The sequence below is a fragment of the Apodemus sylvaticus genome, chromosome 23 (assembly GCF_947179515.1).
Source record: "Apodemus sylvaticus chromosome 23, mApoSyl1.1, whole genome shotgun sequence".
NCBI classification, from domain to species: Eukaryota; Metazoa; Chordata; class Mammalia; order Rodentia; family Muridae; genus Apodemus; species Apodemus sylvaticus.
In genome coordinates, this window is record NC_067494.1 from 12,248,899 (window position 1) to 12,269,071 (window position 20,173).

Genomic DNA, 20,173 nt, shown 5'->3' on the forward strand with positions numbered 1-20,173 from the left:
AGATATTTACTGACTAGTAAAGAGCAGGGATTCTGTAAGCTCAGGGGTAAAAGAAGGAAACAGCGTTGTTTACTGTAAGAAGCATGGGCCAGGAAAGAGAAAGACAAAGCAGGTGCCCCAAGTATGACTTAACACAAACACTGTGCACCCAAGAATCCACAGCGGCACACTGGGGTGTAGGTCACTGGCCCGATGTGACATATGCAAGGCTCTGGGCGAGGGACGGTGGGAGACAGAGAACTAAGGAGAGATGGTAACAGCCTCAGTTAACTTCAAATGTCTGAGACTCAGGTGGCCACACTACAGCCACTATTCTGAGGCAGAGGACATTTGGGAAATCATGACATGAGCAGTAGGGGAACTTACAGACAGTAGTTCATGAAAAGAAAGCAGAGTTAGAAAAATGAGGCACGAGAACACTATTTCAGAATCTGAAAATGAAGCCAGGCACCCAGGGACAGGCCACAAAAATGAGGTGGCAGGAGAAAGTGGGTCACAGAAAACAAGGGAGAAAAGTGTCATGATGGAAATGACAACAACCATCATCAAAGGAATGCAAATATAAGCCCAGCAGGAGTCAGAACCAGAGTGTCACCTCACAGGCCAGCTGAGGGAACCTGCAGAGGCAGAGGCAGAGGAGGGAAGCTGCCCAGAGCAAGCAGGAGGTCAAATCCCCAGTTACAGACACCAGCTGCCTGCTGTGTCTGTATCCAACAGATACCGGGCATCTCAAAAGCAGCTGTACCCCTGCACCTCCACCTCTCTGGAAGACAGTCACTGGTGGGCACAGCCAGCATCACTGTAAGAACTGCACGGTGCAAAAGCACTCCTTATCTTGTGAGGCAACAAAGACTTAGGAGACAACCAGCATCTTTATAGTACCAATCGTTCCAAAGTATCATACTTCAGTTTATATCTTTTATCCTATAGTTTTCTAGATAGGGCTTTCTACATAATTTTAAGTTAGATAGATTCTCAGGTATTTAGTCCAACTCCTCCACCACAGTCTGAGCCTTTGTCATCCTTAGCCCTAAGGTACAGGGCTTCCTGGTATCTTAGTCACTAGTCTGTTATCACAGTTAATGGTTCTGATGTCCACATTACATTTCCCACTTAAGTTTATGTGACGCCATGTCCTACCCAGACTGATGTGTTCGGGTGGGAACAGGCAAGGATAGGAAGGAACACCGAAGAACAGAAACACCGGTAAACACAGTGCCAATCAGGACCTCAAAAGGTGTGTAAGTACATGTGTATTACATACCTATATATCTCATTACTTTTAAGAGTACATTTATTTAGTTTCTCAGTGTGCGGTCAATCGCTACAGTGCAAATGTGTGAACACCAGAAGAAAACCTTCAGAGGTTGAGTCTCTCCTTCTGCCACATGGGACCAGAGGTCAAACTCAGGCTGTTAAGGCTTGTGGGCAAGTGCCTTTATCCAGTGAGCCATCTTGCCAGCCCATTACTCTGGATGTTAAGAAATGGTGAATTATCCAACTTGTTTAAGGTCAGAAAGATGAAGTTTAGGGCTCGTTGCCCCAACAGGTGGAGATACAGTGGGAAGCGGTTTCAGACAAATTGCAGGGATTCGGGAGCCTAGGGATGGACCCTGGCATCTTACACTCACGCAGAGAGACTCAACCATACATACCGTAACAATATAACATCCGAGAAAACAAGACAGAGCAGACAGGTGCACAGTGCAGAACGGCACTCACCTTTGAAGACGTCAGACACACAGAATCTAAAAGGTTTGTCGATAGAGCGCTGAGGGGGCTTGAAGGAATCTGGTAGAAAAACACGGCAAAAAGCAGGGTTTAGTTTAAGTTACGGGCTGTGGACACCGCTCTGCAGAGGTCACGCGCACAGCCTGGCCAGGGCCTGGTGTCCATTCCTCACTCCCTTAACCCCAAAGGGACGTTTTTCCCCTGTCTGCACTATGCCCATTACTTTCTCTTCTTCTAGAAGAATAATTCATTTTGTACATACTGACAATAAATGACTACCACTCATATACTTTACACTTATAAACCATACTTCCCACGCTGCTTCCTTTAATTTCATCTAGTCAGTAAGATAGGGCAAGTTCTAAACTCATTAACGTGTCTTCAGAACACTGAGTATTACTTTAAATAGTCCACATGATGTCAAAACTGAGAACCCAGTTTCTCTGATTGCAAATCCTGTGTTTTTCACGTGCTCTGTCTCTCATGAAGAGCTGGATAACAAATGTCGAGTCTCCAGCACATTGACACAGAGGGGCCGCAGCATACGTACCAATCTGCTCCAACAAGCACAGCCCTTTGTACCACTTCGTGAGGTCGCTGGCCTGTGACCTTGTGGTTAAATTCTCACCACTCAGACCGCTCGTTGGGATAAAAGCTACGTCACTCTCCTGTGGGAAGTCGGAGGAAGACTTAGTCATGACAACAGAAGCAAACACTGCAAAGAGACAGCAGCAGCCTGGCGCTTAACCAAGTCTGCAAAGTGAACAACAGACTTGCCACAAGGTAGGACTGGGGCAGCTCAGCTTGAGGTTATCCGGACCAATATTTTTTTTTATTTTTGGGAGAGTTTGGAAATTTCCTTGAAACCACTAAAGCCAATCACTTGCTGATGGAGGCACAGTGCAGATTTTTTGCAAGATAAATTTTTCTCTACCAACATCTTACATGACTTTCTTAAACTTGATCTAAAGTGGTAGGTGAAAGGAAATTTCTTATTTACCTAAAACCCAGGTCAGATTCTCAATACATGTAAATTTTAAGTCAGGCACATACATATACTGGGAGGAAATAAAAAGAAAAATGGGAGTAAAGATACTGAGCAAAATAAGATCATGACAGAAGGGAAGGAAGGAGGAGGGGGTAAAGAGCACTAATGGCTCTGGACAAGATATAAGGAATCATTATTTTCTGTTTCTCTAAAATCAAACATAATACATGTAAGCACATGTACACACATACAGTTTCAATGAAGTTATGCACTTGGGGTGGTAACACTACCTCAAGAGACAGACTGTCTAACAAAACCTGCAGAACTAGAGATGAGAAACCTCCTTTCCTATTCCTGGTGAGGGAAAGTCTGAGAAATTCCCAAAACAATACCTGGTACTTCTGTGGCCCTTGGCTGTCTTCCAGAATTGCAAATAAGACCCTAGTGCTGAAGACACCACACACTTGAAACACAGGTCTAAGGGGGAACTGAGCTGTGTCGTCCTGAAGGCCTCCTCCCTGAGGGTTAGCAAGCTGCCAAGGGAGCGAAGCCGTCAGCAACGTCCTGCCCAGGTGAGACACCCCCGACCCACAGCAGAGAGCAGAATGGAAGTGTCCAGCCCCACTCAGCCAGTTTAACCAGACAGAAGTCATGCCTGGCACTGGAAAACTATCCATCCGACGACCATCACTGGTGGAAACAGGACCTAGTGGAGTCACAGATCTTAGAGGAAACAGGACGTGTGCCACCCATGAATCAGTCTATGTAATAAGAGCACTCTAAACATGTATGCTTTGATCCAGAGCTCAGTGTGGCTTCTCACCCTTCATCCTAGGGGCTTCTCACTGATGCAACTAGAGCCCAGGGCAAAGTCACACTGGTCAAAGTGCAGACAACAGTCAATTATGGGTTGCCTACCTCCCAAAGACCCACCTACAAAATTCTTCCTAAGTCTGAAGGGACACAATGGGAGAGGGTACAGACTTTAAGTCAGAGCCAGACGCCAGCTGCAACAGGCAGGACGGATGGTCAGCCACCCTCCCACCCTACCCTGGGGCATAAGAACAGGGCAGCTGGCCATGCCCCCTCCAGCTCCAGCCTCTGGAGAGCAGCTCATAGCTCGCCCAGGCAGCACAGCAGACTGGCCCTGGTGGCAGGCGTGGGAGTGAGCCAGCCCCACGGGCACAGGAGCAGCAGAGCTGGCCCTGCCCCTCGCTGGCTGCAGCACTGGGTGAGAATGCCGAGGCAGTGCTGCCCAACTCCAGCAGCCACCCAAGCCGAGATCCAGGGCTTTGAGGTGGCCCACAGCAGCATCTACTGCATTCTCCTGTGAACTGCTATAGTGTGCGAAAGGCCAATCCTGCAGATCCAAATCTGCAGTGTCCCCATGACACAGGCAACAACAGGGTATCTGAGAGGAGTGCCAGTGAGGAGCCAGTATCTCTAGTGGCAGAAGCCAGAGGCCTCGAAGCAGGCCAGTGACTCACTGCAATGAACATGTGCAACACATGTGGGCAAAAGGGTGCTGTGGACACACTGTGACACACCAAGGCTTCCAGGGCAACACTGTTTGTACTTAGGTTCTTGTTTGTTTGTTTTTCTATTTTTATATATTATTGTCTTTAGGGGGCAGGCTGCAGGGGCAGAGGGTGTATATGAGGGGCAGAGGGCGTATATGAAGGGGCAGAGGGAGTATATGAAGGGGCAGAGGGCCTATATGAAGGGCAGAGGGCGTATATGAAGGGGCAGAGGGCGTATATGAAGGGCAGAGGGCGTATATGAAGGGGCAGAGGGCGTATATGAAGAGACAGAGAGATGAGTGGGATTGGGGTACATGCCATGAAATTCACAGAGAACCAATAAAAGATTGTTTAAAAGAAATAACCACAAAGAAAATTATATGAATAAAAAAATACAATAAAAAATTAAAAAGGAAAGGCCCTGAGGACCAGGAAGTCTGCTGCGAGATTGTCAAGGGCTGCCTTACACAAGAGCAGGTCGCTGGGGCCAGCTGAGGGGAGGACCGCTCTTCCTCAAGGGCGAGCCTCCTGGCCCATTAGCGGATACCAAAATGGTGGGCCCTGCGATCCTACACTAAAGGGGCTCGCTCGCTCACGGGCTGGCTCACGTGACTATGCACGGTTATCAAAATAACATCAGTGAGTGTCAGAGTGAGCAAGAGGAGAGGCTCTGGAGGAGCCACAGAGGACAGGCATTGAGGACACGGCACAATTACGACGTAACTTTAAAGACTGCAACCAAAAAAGAATTTTAATATATTAGCTTTCTTCTTCTATAAGTAAAATGATGTAAAGGGGAAAAAAACAAACAAATTTCATTTAAAATTATCATACCTTAAAACCTGCTTGCTTGAGAAAATGCCCAAGTTTTCCAGTTATCTCTTGAAATCTTTCTTGTTGCCAATTTACCTGATAAAGACCCAATTTATACACAAAATTATACTTGAGAATATAACACATAAAATCAGAATTTCCACAGTAAAATGCACATAGTCAAAATTATATCAAATATAAATTAAAATTAAAACTCAGAAGAAAAAAAGGCCCTACCACTAATGTGACCTAAGATGACCTGCTCTTAGAGTGGGAAGCCAAGAATCTATTCTCTAATAGAGTCTACCAGTCATGCCCAAAGCAACTTCCAACTCAGATGAGAGAGTAACTTGTTACACGGTGCTTTGATCAAACATTAGATTACAATGAGAGCACTAACCCCCGCCTTAGCCCATCACAGTAGCCAAGTATGTAATACTGGTTCCAGGTACCAGCAGCTAGGTCTATGTACAGCAGTGTCTACACGTATGTGCAGATGTGTCTACAGGTATGTGCATATGCACACGGTAAAAGAAGGGAAATGTGTAGGCAGTAAAGTCTACACACAGTCGTGGGCAGTGGCTCCAATATGAGGGTTTACCAAAGAGTTTTCCCATTTTCTCCACGTTTCAAATTTTTCATGCAAAAATGCTAGAGAAAAACTAAAGCTACATGTAATAATAAACTATAAAAGAGCCAGCAGAGAATATTGGTGAATATTTATCAGATGCTAGGGTGAAGAAAATATGTAAAATAAAAATAAGCACAAAATATATTTGCATATGACCAAATACCCAAAATGGATAGAGTAAACTATACAAAGAATTTCCAGAAAAATATACTTAAATATTATTATTATTCATAAAATAATAAGGCTAACAAAAAATTGTGTTCTGTGTAATTCAAAAAATGATTTTTTTTCATAATAGCTGATTGCCCGTTCAGGACATAAATTCAGTACACACACCCAGAGTGAGTAACCAGCACAGGCCTCAAAGGTATATACGCAGCCTGAGGCCCAGTAATTACCCAGCCATTTCAAAACACGCACCTATGCACACCCCCCCACACACACAAATCAAACCCTAGAGATCTTTAAAATTAGATTGTTTGAATACATCATATTAGTTTACCCAAGCACACGTGCATAAAGAGTACTGTCAACTTTTTAGAAAGGAGAGAATCATGTCACATGAGCCCATGGCTGTGATGGAGAGATAATGAAAACAATTCATTTCTATAAAAATAAAACCAGTGGAGGTACAGTGAAATGGTTTTACACTTTCATTTTACAGTGGTGCGTATTATTTTATAACTGAAAGTTTTAAGTTTTAAAAAGTCATTTTTAAAATAAGATATTCTTGCTTAAAAATTATTATAATGTTCAGTTAATTAGAAGATAGCAAATTTATTTTTCTTGATATGGCAACTAGACTAACAAAACATATAACAGTTCTATCTGTGGGCCTCTAGCTGGGCTGAAGAGACTCTATTTTTACAATGGCTTACTTTGTTTATTTTGTGTGCACGAATATTTTGCCTCATGTATGTCTGTACACCACGTGAGTGTCTGTGCACCATATGAGTGTCTGTCTGTCTGTGCACCATGTGTCTATCTGTGCACCACGTGTCTGTCTGTCTGTGCACCACATGAGTGTCTGTGCACCACATGAGTGTTTGTCTGTGCACGTGAGTGTCTGTATGCTATGTGCACCACATGAGTGTCTGTCTGTGCACCACATGAGTATCTGTCTGTGCACCACATGAGTGTCTGTCTGTGCACCACATGAGTGTCTGTCTGTGCACCACATAAGTGTCTGTCTGTGCACCACATGAGTGTCTGTATGTGCACCATGTGAGTGTCTGTATGTTATGTGCACCACGTGTCTGTCTGTGCACCACGTGTTTGTCTGTATGCGCACCATATGAGTGTCTGTATGTTATGTGCACCATGTATATTATGTGTACCACATGAGTATCTGTCTGTGCACCACGTGTCTGTCTGTGCACCACATGAGTGTCTGTCTGTATGTGCACCACATGAGTATCTGTTTGTCTGTGTGCCATGTGAGTGTCTGTCTGTGCACCACATGAGTGTCTGTCTGTATGTGCACCACATGAGTATCTGTTTGTCTGTGTACCACGTGAGGGTCTGTCTGTGCACCACGTGTCTGTCAGTGCACCACGAGTGTCTGAATGTAATGTGCACCATGTGAGTGTCTGTATGTTATGTGCACCATGTGAGTGTCTATCTGCCTGTGGACCACATGAGTGTCTGTATGTTATATGCACCACATGAATGTCTGTCTGTCTGTGCACCACATGAGTGTTTGTATGTTATGCGCACCATGTGAGTGTCTGTATGTATGTGCACCACGTGTCTGTCTGTGCACCACATGAGTGTCTGTCTGTGCACCACATGAGTGTCTGTATGTTATGTGCACCACATGAATGTCTGTCTGTGCACAACATGAGTGTCTGTATGTTATGTGTACCACATGAGTGTCTGTCTGTCTGTGCACCACATGAGTGTCTGTATGTTATGTGCACCACATGAGTGTCTGTCTGTCTGTGCACCACATGAGTGTCTGTATGTTATGTGCACCACATGAGTGTCTGTCTGTCTGTGCACCACATGAGTGTCTGTATGTTATGTGCACCACATGAGTGTATGTATGTGCACCACATGAGTGTCTGTATGTTATGTGCACCACATGAGTGTCTGTATGTTATGTGCACCACATGAATGTCTGTCTGTGCACAACATGAGTGTCTATATGTTATGTGCACCACATGAGTGTCAGTCTGTCTGTGCACCACGTGAGTGTCTGGTGCTTGCAGAAGCCAGGAGGTAGTGTGGGACTCTGCTACTGGAGTTCCAGATGGTTGTGAGCCACCATGTGTGTGTATGTGTGTGTGTGTATATGTGTGTGTCTGTTATGATCCACCGTGTGTGCGCTGGCAAACAAACCCAGGTCCTCTGAATGAGCAACAGTGCTGAAGGCCTGAGCTGTTCCTCCTGCCCACACAACACCATCTTTATCAACATTCAGCCCTTCAGCTACCTGATCCATTTTATTGACAGCCACAGCAAGCTGTGTCACTCCAAGAGATCGGACCAAAAGGCCATGCTCTCGGGTCTGTCCTCCCGTCTCAAATCCAGCTTCAAACTCTCCTCTGCTGGCATCAACGACCAAGACAGCGACATCGGCCTGAGGAAGAAGTGAGAATCACAGCTAGATGCAAGGCCCTGCCTCGTTCATCCAGCAGACAGCTCAATTCTCTGTGTGGTCAGACTTAAAGCAGGCCGTTAGCAGAACCACACACCAGAGCACGTGGGTTATAAATGTCAATAATGGCTATATACTTCTGTGACACCAACCAACAACAATGACATAAAGAACGGGAAGATGGTCAGCAAGATGGCTCAGCAGGGAAAGCTGCTTCCTGCACGGCCTGAGCAGAGGGGCTCAGTTTCCTTGACGACAGAAAAAGTAGGTGCCTGTCTAAAGGGGGAGGGGAAGACAGAATTAACACACAGACGGCAAATGTTCCCAAGTGCCATCTTTCCCCAAACAGAATATTAGTTAAGATGTAATCCAGGGATTTTTCTTAAGGAATGCAAATAGCCGAAGTTTAAATTTATTAATGACCCCCATTTAAAAAAAAAAAGTCAAAACTACACATTCCCAGATCCCACTTTCGATGTCCCCAGTGATGTGAGAGCCACAGTTGATTCTCGGAGGCAGCACGGTGTGTCCTGTGCACACTTGTTACTGGAGGACACAACCTCCCAAAGGGCATGTTAAAAGTAACCACAGGGAGTCCTAAATTATGCACATCTTACTTCCTATCAATTCTACATTTTGGAATTTATCTTAACAAAACAATTGGTCTGTTAATCTATAGTGAGAAAGCCTATGACACAAATTACCAAAGGTCACACGTGCGTCTGCTGCAGCTACTAACAGAGACCCTGGTAACAAGCTTCGAGCATTTCCCCTTTTAGACTCAAATCCACTAAACCCACGAAAAAGCTGGCTCTGGCTGCTCGGGCCTCTGAGGGCCTCAGGCTCCTGCGACTCAGGCTGGCCATTCTTTATGGGATTCTACTTCCAGCTCAGGAAAATCAGTTACAAAATTTTGCAAAATTTTGCACAGCTGCTCTTCCAAGTCCTCTTTTATCAATTATTTCTGCCAATGCTCTGTCTGGATATTTCCAAAGGATGTCATTCATTTACTGTGCACAGTCTTCTTGGCATTCTAACTGTCCTCAGAGAGACCCAGGCGAATGTGACTGAATGACTGACGTATGTTCCTCTCCAGAACCATCGGAAACTGCTGATCCTGTCCCTCCAGCGGCTGCTGATGCACCGCTCCGGCTTTATGTGCTCTGGGCTCTTGATACCGACTACACAGCTCCATTTAGTTGTTTGACAGGTTTTGTTGTTTTCTGTCCTGTCTAGTTTATAGAGAACTTTTATCATGCAATCCTTACTATATATAATGGGGGGTAAAATGGTCATAAAGAAAGTCTAGAACCTATGCATCACAGAACATTCTTTACAGAACGTTATCATCTACACCGCAGTTAGCATCCGTCACCTGGTGTGGTAGCATACACCTGCCCCAGCGGCCTGTGAAGATAACGTGAACAGGGAGCTGGAGGCCGCAGAGTGAGTCTTGGCTGCTTAGAAACTCTAGGTTAGTCTGAACTCACTGCAAGTTCTAGTCTCAAAAACCCAAAACAACAACAAAGTGGTCTTCAGGTAGTGTGGTGGGGAGGCTCACACTGCTTTCTCCTTGTATCTACACTTGAGTGCCATCTTTTTAACACCCCTAACACACCCCTACCTGATGTCCCATCAGGAAGCTTAGACAACAAGTAAGCGGGGCATGGAAAATACAATGTATCCAATCTTTTCCTAACTACACAAAAGTAAAACTTCCCATTTTAAAACATTTTGAGGTAAAACCCTAGGCTAGCGAGCTGGGTGGGTGCCCAGGGCTGAGGACGCGATGTGCCACAGTCAGCCACGACAGAGGACGCGATGTGCCACAGTCAGCCATGACAGCAGGTACCTGGGCTGCTCCTGTGATCATGTTTGGAATGAAATCCTTATGGCCGGGAGCATCCATTAGGGTAATCACTTTGGTGGTGGTTTCAAACTTCGTCATGCCTACATCCATTGTGACACCCCTTAAACAAAACACAAAATAGTTAAACCCTGCTATGTAAACAGTCCCTGACGTGGGCTAAAATGCTTAATAACAGGCTAAATGGCAACCTAAATACTTCATAATGAAGCAAAGGATTGGGACTGAAATATCAGCTGTAACTATTATCCCTGTATGCTTTGAAAACAAAGTTGTAAGATAGTAAACTCTACCAAAATAAGTATTTCCCATTTCCTTAATGTTTTATAAGAAACTATAATTTATGAACAAAGAAAGTTATATACACACATCTCTAGATGAGAGAAAAATAAATACAACACATGAAGAATAGATGACATGACATAATTACTTTCAAGAATTGGCTTTTCTAATGTTCTGTGTGCTTCACTAACTCTAGAAATAAACTCATAAAACTTTCCCTTGCAAAGCTTGTCAGTAGTTATGATTTGAAAATAAGAGGTATGAGAGATATCCAATTTTTAACAAAAATTAAGACGGATAAAGACAGTTTGCCTCAGATTTCACTTCATCCTTCTAGGAGACCAAGCCAGGAGCTCTTTGCAGCCAAAACAAAGATGCCAGTGATAAGAAATCCTTAGGAATAGCTACAAGAGCCTGGAGTCATGTGACCTTGAAAAGGAGAAATCAGGTAGACAATAGCTTTGCTCCAGTGGTTCTCAACTTGTGGGTGGTGGCCCTACAGGGGTTAAATATTGGATATTTACATTAAGATTAATTAACAGTAGCAAAACTACTGTTATCAAGTACTAACAAAATAACTTAATGGTTGAGGTACAGTAGTAAAGGGTCACGGGATCAAGAGGGTTGAGAACTCCTGCTCTAGACCATTCAAATGAAGAAATTCAGCCTGCCTTTAGTAGCAACAGAACTAACAGCACAACAGTAAACTCCAGTTTGTCAAGGCAGTCAGGAAAGTAGTTTCCTTAGTCAAGCCATCTGAGCTGGCCAAGGTGGTGCCTAATTCTGCTTAAAGTTCTTTACACCTAGCGCCACAGGCAACTTTAAAAAGCTTAGGAGTCAAGGCCTAGCCTCAGCTCCTCCCCCAAGTGTTTGACCCAGTGCAGTCTTGACAGCACTTGTCTGTGTCTGAACCTTTCGCATCCTTCCCTAAGGACATGAAAATGTGCCCTGGCCTATTAACATCTGCTCTTCAACATAGATTTGCAAATATTTAACACTTCAAGTAAATTTAAAGAATGTATCAGTTTTAAAAATGCTATTCTGCAATATATTGTGGAGTGAGCTAAAAACTTGTAATATGTACTCTGAAGCATCTGCTGTCTACAGGACAGTCTGAATTATAATGTGGTGAGAAAGACAAAGCCAGCGGCCACAATATCACAATAAGCAGATATTATAACCAGAAAACTCAAGACACACAGTCATCATAGAACAAGTGCATTTAGCCTGCTTGCAGGTCAGCTCAGGTAAAGTCAATTTTACCAAGCCCTTCCAGCTTAATTACACTCTTCTCAGTCTACTAATCTACAGGATCAGGTTACACAATGAAAATAAAGGCCATACGCTTGGACAGTCTGTCTGTTAGACAGGTGGGAGTTACATGGGCTCCCCTGTTTCTCGGTGAGCTGGCAGGGTAGTGGGTATGTGAGGGTAGAAAGCAGGTTCACGATAATATACAGAGAAAAAGATATATAAGGGAGAAATGCCACGATGCTACAAATGCCCAGCTATCAGAAGCACTGAAGACTCACGCAACCTGCTTTAGAGAACTGCCTTACATATAATGGAGACAGGACTGCAGGGAAATGAACACATGCAGAAAAGTCTGCAAGCCCAGATACACTCTCCAATCATAAGCAGATTAAAGACTGGAGGGGTGCCCCGCCCCGTTACCTCAGGGCTTCGACGGGCCTTGTGCGTGTTGGTCATTATTTTGACTTAGTTGTTCTACCTGCAGCTCACCTTATATAGACAGACTATCTCCGTGTCTGATAGCCTTAAATATGATATACGTTTGTGCTTTAAAATATCTCAGAAGAGGTGCCTGGCCAGAGATATGTGGGCATCTTCACCATCCTGTCAGAATCCACCCAAACTGCACTAAGCCCTGAGACACCGGAGGAGTAGCTGACGAGACTCAATTGTTTCTTTCTGGACTGTGGACTGCAGCCTGGACCTGCTGGGCAGCAGGCAGTTCATTCACCTTTCCCTTCCTTTTAACCCAGTGCAAGACTGAGTCAGATCCAGCTTGAACTCGAAGTCAACAGGGCGGGACATGCTGATGAAGCAACAACTGCCCACTCGCTTGCAGCAAGGCCAACTCAGGGACACCCCACCCCCAACCCCCTTCCACCATTGCTGGTCTGTCAGTGCTGCTCCTTGTTCAGTTTGGGATATTCTCTTAACCTTCTCACAGAATAAAGCATGACCAGTGTACAAACAAAAGGATTTCTGAAAGTTTTCTCTGATGCATTCGTTTTCTATGTTTTACATATTCAACATATATTGCACTTATTGTAAAGGACTCTATCATTTCAAAGTGAAAATTTTGAAACATAGCGACTACCTTTCCCTTTCTTCTCCAGTTTCATCCAAGACCCATGCATATGCAAATGAAGCCTTGCCAGCCTTTTTAGACTCCTGCTCATACTTATGCATAGTTCTTTTGTTTACGTTACCCAGAAGGTAAAGCAAATGGCCCATCAGAGTGCTTTTCCCAGCGTCAACATGACCTAAGGAAAAGTGATTCAGGGTTAATACTAGGTACATTTCAGATGTTCAGACTGAGGCACTGCAACCCTAATTTGACAGCTTGTGTTGGTATTTAGTGTAACAAACACCAATTTTTATCAAGGTTAAAATACCCAAATGGGGTAGGGGGTGAGGACTGCACGCATTGTTTTAGAAAGGGTAAATTTTCCCATTTTGGGGGAAATGGATCCTATTTTCAAAATGTTCACCAAATAAAACTGCCACAAGCCAAGTCTGAGATGCCCTCCTTGGTGAGGTGGTACCACTTATAACCATGGGTGACTAGGCTGCATTATGATGCAGTGCCTCTTTGCTAAGCCTATGCTGCTCCCAGAAGCTGTGAGCCTCCTGGCATGGCCCTGCCAGCCCGGCAGGACAAGGGCATACCGATGACCACCAGGTTGAGGAGCTGCTTCCCGCCCTGCCGCTTCTCCAACTCTGCTTTCACATCTATCTGCTGCCTCAGTTTGCCAGGCTTTCTCACTGGGGCCGGAGTGGAGCCCAGCTCTTCCGTTTGGATGGAGGGAGGTGGGAGGGCGGATTTCGGAGTGCCGGTCTCAGGAGCATTAGAAGCGACGCTCACATCATCACCCGGAGGAGGTCCTTTGTGAGGACCACACACACTGTGTCCATTTTCCTCAGAAGTTAAGCTGCAGAGAGATCAGAAAAACTGTGAGGAAGCCATTTCAGAGGCTGCCCAACTGAGTCAGGGGGCAGGGGTGTCTCTTCGGAACCCCTTACATCTGGGTCTCAGCCTGCCTGTCTCAGGTCTGTCGAGCTGGAAGAGCACAGTGACCAAAGGCAAGCCACACAAATGAAGACCAGCTGCTGTGGCGCGCACTGACAGAGCGCAGTCAGCAAAGTCTGCATCCTATGAGGTAAATGCTGTTTTAAACTTTCAAATGTCTCTAAGAGCTGAAGATCCCCATTCTGGGCCCAGGCCTACACTGCTATGACTGAAAGAATAAATTGGTAACAGTGTTTTAGACACTTTCTTATATAATTTTATGATCTTAATTAACTTATTATTTCTAAACAACCTTTCCAAAAGTGGGACCATCTATTTATAAGTCTAAAGGATTAATCTTCTTGGGCACTTAGACATTAATTCTTACAAGACTGAATATCAAGTATCTGTCCTGCACTCAATGTCTGAGTCACTTCTACTTCCCCGAGACTAGAGGTACAGTAACAATTCTCAGTATTAATAAAACCGTGTGTGCTCCAAGCAATGAGTGCCCTCTTACACGTGTATATAGAGAGAAGTGAATTGCAGGTGTATTTTACATTCTCTCATCCGAGTTCTAACTTTGTTAGCTTCCATGATCAGTCAGAATCAGGAATGTATATCTGCGATGTTATTTATGGCCAGGACTGGGTCTATATGCAATGGTATAGCCAAAAATAACTTTTTGGATCAACTGGGCTTTCAAAAAAATTTCAACACATTATGAATGTGATTTCTTGAATTCTCGGTAACTTTTTTGTTCGTGTGTGTGTGTGTGTGTGTGTGTGTGTGTGTGAGATAGAACAGCTAAGGGTGTTGTTGGTTCTCTTCCGCCACGTGGTTACAGGGATTACAGTCAGCAAGGCTTAGGAGCAAACACCACTATGCCCTCTCTGGGTATCTTCATGGTCCACTTTTCAGGGTCAATAATTTTGAGAAAGTATGAATGTTGGATGCTTTCCCTGGTGTATTTGTTTGGAGTTGTTCTGAGACACAGTGTATTCAGTCATAGGCTGACCTGACACTCAGGCATCGTCAGCCTGTCTAGAATGGGCGAGCCACCTGCCTCAGCCTCGGAAACACTGGTGTTGCTGGGGTGTGCCTGCCAGGTCTGCCCTTCACACTTGACTTAATCCGAAAGGTAATTTGCTCATTTAGAAGCCACAAAAAGGCTCAACTCAAGTTAAACAACCTATATGTTTTAATTTTCCATGTCCCATTTTTTTCAAGAACTATTTGTTCAGTATTATGTGTGTGTCCATGTCTGTCTGTCGGTCTGTGTTTGAAGGCAGTCTCTATATGTAGCTAAAGCTGGTCTACAACTTAGCTTCCCTGCCACAACCCCCAGCGTATGAGGATTACAACTGTGTAGAATACCCAACCTCAGTATTATATATTGTCTGCTGTCAGACTACCAAAAAAACTGCAATAAATCATCTCTATGTTAAATGATATTCAAACCATTTGATCTGAGAGGATCCTGTTAACCTGAAACAGTGTCTAAAAGCCTTAAAAAATAGAACTAGAATACATTATAATATAAATGATACACTAGATATTATGATTAACTTGTACGCATAGCAAATGCTCAGACACTCTCAAAGGCTGGGACTCCAGTGTCTAGACATAGTGCTGAGGCAGGAAACTTGAAAATATCAGTCTACTAGACTAGTCTAAGAAAGACAGCTAGGATAGTACGTGCTATCTCTAGCATCAAAAAGAAACAAGCTATTGATGTTAAAGTTCTGAACTGTGTGGAGGTGAATAGGAGAGCTTAGTACATGGGTCATTTAAATGCTATTTTAACAGAACAATTTATTCTCAGCTTTCCTTATAGATACCGTTAGGAATCAAGCCATGTAGAAATTCACCTCATACTGCTGAAATCAATGTGAGAGCCTTTCTTTGTTTCTATGGTTATTTCAAGACTAAACCATACAGGCCAAGACTTTATCCAGATTATGAATCATACAATGAATGGGATCCATCTCAATCTTTTATTGGACATTTCATACTCTATAATCAATTTTCCCACTGGGCCCTATCAAAATGTTGACTCAGACTTAAAATAAAAAAGGCGAGTTTTACTACTTCGCAATGTATTTCAAAATAATCTCTATTTCCAAGGCTTCTGCTTAGTAAGTGTTTAGCTGGTGTCCTATGATGAGCATGGACACACCGTCTCTATGTTTGGGTTTTATGAAAGTTATCCTTGGACATGATTTTCTGTGGTTACTGTGGACCGAACCCTTCTCTCTCGCCATCTTATCCACTGATCACAGACGCTGTTAGAAGCTCTGTGTGTATTATACTGTTATTCCAGTACAATACAATACAATACAATACAATACAATATAATCCATTATTCAAAGCTTATCTGCAAGCTGCTAGGACTTCAGAGACTCTCCATATCCTGACTGTGGCACCCTTAAAGTAAGGGTTGTGTGTTTTATTTATTTGCTCAATAAAAGTCTCCCTAGCTGGACACAGTATCACACACCTTTAATCCCAGCACTCAGGGTAGAGGGAGGTGGATCTTTGTGAATTCATGGCCAGCATGGTATGTATAGTGAGTTCCACACCCTGTCTCAAATAAAACATGAGAGTTCCTTAAAAGAATTAAATATAACTGAACACATTAAGGATAAAAAGGGTATTTGTACTAATTCAACTCTAATGACGAGAGAAAAGGACAACTTTTAAAATTGAACCAGAACTTAAGATTATCTGACTAGCCAGCACTTGGGAGACAGAGGCAGGGGGATTTCTCAGTTCAAGGCCAGCCTGGTCTATAGAGTGAGATCCAGGACAGCCAGAGCTGCACAGAGAAACCCTGCCTTGAAAAACAAAACAACAACAACAACAAAGATTATCTGACTAGGTTAATGTCACTTGACAAAGATTATTTCAACCATCACCTAAGTTGTCCTGGAGGAATTCTGTCTCCTAGACCTGACTTATCTCCATGCTCAACTTGAAATCAAGTGAATAAAGTCTTACTTCTAAATCCAAACACTGAACTGGAAGACCACTAAACAAGGGGACATATATTCCCATTACCACAGATTTTTATAAAAGGAGCGAACAGTAAGTTCCTGAGACTGAATTCCATATGGCTAAAAATAAGTCATCCTTGTTAGTATTTGATGACGTTGGTTCCTTTTATGCTTTGGTAAATGAAGTATACATACTTTATAAATAGCACTTTTTATTTGCTTTCATTTTTATAGACAGAGACTCATGTAGCCTAGGCTACTCCAGACCTCTATATAGCTGAGGATGACCCTGAACTCCTGCTCCTTCCGCTTCCACCTCCCAAACGCTAAACAGCAGGCTCGTGTCACAAGCCCAGCGAAAGTGGAACTTAGGGATAAAACTTCTGAACAATTTTAAAGAGGCTAAATATTAATATTTTATGAATTGCGATACATGTAACTCGTTTCCATTCTCCATTGAACAACTACTAAAAAACATTCTAAAAGATTGATGTTAAAATATCAACATATCAGGGTTGACAGTTGCTTTTTCTAGATACCCCAAACTCTAGGAGTTTTTAATTGCATGTGTGATTGATACACTGAACTATTTTATTCAGTGTAAAAATTAAAAGAGGGGCAAGAGACATAGCTTATGGTGTACAAAATGCTTGCTGTACAAAGGAGGATCTGAGCTCAGAGGCTGGACACGGCGGCCCCCTGTACTCTCGCCGCTGGGGCTGCAAGCACAGGTCCCCAGGCTCCCCCGCAGCAGTGCAGACCCCGCCGTGACAGTGACTGAGAACACACACAGCTCTTCAGAGGACCTAAGTTCACTCCCAGCATCAAGCCAGGGCGGCTTACTCCAGCCTCCTCTTCTGACCTCCACAGGTACCTGCATTCACGTGCACGTGACACACACAGGCACATCTACACAAGGTTAACACGTAACACACACAGGCACATCTACACAAAGTTAAAAAGAAGTAAATCTTTAAAAATAAGAACAATCAAGGAAAGCACCCATTCATCTCTGGCTGTTTGTTTACATTGGTGAGTGCATATACACAAACTTTATGTAAACACACAACTACACACAAATACACACACTTCATCCACACACACAAATGTGCAAGTACACACAAACATTCTTACACTTACTACATTTACACATACAAATGTGCAAACACAGAAACACAAAGTTACAAAAAACATCAAGGCAGTATTTTTATTTTTTATTTTTTTTCCTTTAATGTATTTGCACATTTATGTGCTCCAAGTGTGTACAATGCCTGCAAAGACCAGAAGAGGGTGCCAGACCTCCTAGAACTGGAGTTACACATGGTTGTGAGCCACCATGTGGGTGCTCAGATTTGAACCTGAGTACTCTGCAAAAGCAGCCAGTGAGTGTGGTTAACCACTGAGCTATCTCTCCATCCCCAAAGCAGTATTGTAGTTAGTGAGTCATAAAGACATGGCTAGAATCAAAACTAACTTCTCAGCCCTGTCTGTCCACTGCTCTACACAAAGCCCATGAGACAGCTAAATTCTAGTGCTTCATTATGCAAAATAGAAAAGGATGCTCTAATCAACCCATGGGAGGCCCTGGATGTTTTAAAAGGGGGTAGAGGCTTGAAAGTCTTACCCAGGCACTTCAAATCCCATGGTCTGCTTCTTCCCGGATATGGTCATTTTAGCAACTTTTGACACAATTTCAGATTCACTCTGGGATGACCGAGATATAACTGATTTTCCTAATTAAGGAATAAAATATGAAAGGACAATTAATTTCCAGGAACATATTATAAATTAGAGACGTGATTAATTTACACAGAATTCATGTCTTGCAAATATATCTTCTCTTTAAACAGTGAGATAAAGACTCCGAAAGACTAAGGCCTGTGCTGGGAAATCCCCAGCCGTCTGGACACCCATGTTCAACCCCACCAGATCTCTTTCAAATTTTGAGCTGACTGTTAAGTTTCAGTATTAAGAAACAAGGTGGTTTCTGCTCTGAGCCTTATTCTGACATTCTACCTAGATCCTCTACCTACCTCTGTGACCACACCCTTTCACAATACTAAAACTGTCTGGTCAGTTAGCAGATGGCTAAACTATTTTTGATCACCTGAGATTTATCAACTGATGAACAAAATGACAATCTGCTGAAATTTGCTGGAACATTCCCTGTGTTTTACTGGCATAGAACATTAGATACTGTGAGGTCTGTGATACCCATAAATACGGAAGACAAGGACAATGGAGAGAAGTAAAAAGCATGAAAGATCAGCTATGAGCCAGAGTATGAGCATATACATTTGAGTCTTCAGACATTACTCTCTAGCTTTAAAAATTAAGTTTTCAAGGAGTCCCAAGAGGACTGGATTCACAAACTGGATTCACAAAAATGGCAACTACATTACACACCTACCTACACCTACATTACACACCTACCTACACACCTACATTACACACCTAGAAAAGGCCCCATCATCAGGAAAGGTAAATTAATGCACATAATTATAAAAAAATGTTTACTATGTGCCAGGCTTGCATGAAATGCAAAGGTGAACAAGAAGAAAATGTGCTCCGAGTCCAGTCAGGGAACATAAAACGCTTTTTAAAATATAAGGTTAAACTGTTGTCACTGCTAGGAGTTCACATCTGTGTAAGACATGATGGCAGCACAGTGAATTAGAGTCTCCCTAGATATGTGGGAGTTAGAGCTCCCTGACAATCATCCTTCAGTCACTCAATCAATCAATCACTCAATCAATCCATCCATCGGTCAGTCAATCAAGAATAGGAGCCTACAGCATAAACCAAAGCACACTCCAGAAGGCAGTCTGTCACTGACTGCTGTAGGAGACAGCTGTTCTGAGTGCGGAAAGGGCACCATGTGCAGCTTAAGAGGTCAAAGACACAGGACCACCGGGCCAGACCCCAGTCCTACTCCTGTCCTAGAGGTCAAAGACACAGGACCACCAGGCCAGACCCCAGCCCTACTCCTGTCCTAGAGGTCAAACACACAGGACCACCGGGCCAGACCCCAGTCCTACTCCTGTCCTAGAGGTCAAACACACAGGACCACCGGGCCAGACCCCAGCCCTACTCCTGTCTTAGGGGTCAAAGACACAGGACCACTGGGCCAGACACCAGCCCTACTCCTGTCCTAGAGGTCAAAGACACAGGACCACTGGGACAGACACCAGCCCTACTCCTGTCTTAGAGAGTGGGCAGAAAAATGAGAGAAGATACAGAAACAATATGTGAGGACAATGGTCTGAACATAAGGAAAACTGATGTTACACATTCAGAAACCTGACCATCGGACAGCTTCAGGCTGCAAGTAAGCACCTCACCAAAGGCTGGTAAGGCTTGAACTGGAGCACAGGACTGTAGTGTTGGGGTGACCCATCCCCCTAGGCACACACGTTGTCGTATCAAATGGCTATGTAGGAGTGCCTTTGTATTTTCAATTGCTAGTTGCTGTGCTGGCAGAGCCAAG

At 43.8% G+C, this 20,173-nt stretch overlaps 1 protein-coding gene across 1 annotated transcript in view; it reads right to left on the bottom strand.

Moving 5' to 3' along the window:
• Hbs1l (HBS1 like translational GTPase) overlaps positions 1-20,173 on the bottom strand; it is a 73,264-nt gene that overhangs the window by 14,031 nt on the left and 39,060 nt on the right. The window contains exons 5-12 of the mRNA XM_052169215.1: positions 18,311-18,419; positions 13,351-13,613; positions 12,779-12,944; positions 10,135-10,252; positions 8,118-8,264; positions 5,074-5,148; positions 2,282-2,399; positions 1,723-1,791 (exon numbers count right to left, since the gene is read on the bottom strand). Of these exons, the coding sequence (XP_052025175.1) occupies positions 1,723-1,791; positions 2,282-2,399; positions 5,074-5,148; positions 8,118-8,264; positions 10,135-10,252; positions 12,779-12,944; positions 13,351-13,613; positions 18,311-18,419 (1,065 nt within the window). The remainder of the gene's footprint in view (positions 1-1,722; positions 1,792-2,281; positions 2,400-5,073; positions 5,149-8,117; positions 8,265-10,134; positions 10,253-12,778; positions 12,945-13,350; positions 13,614-18,310; positions 18,420-20,173) is intronic.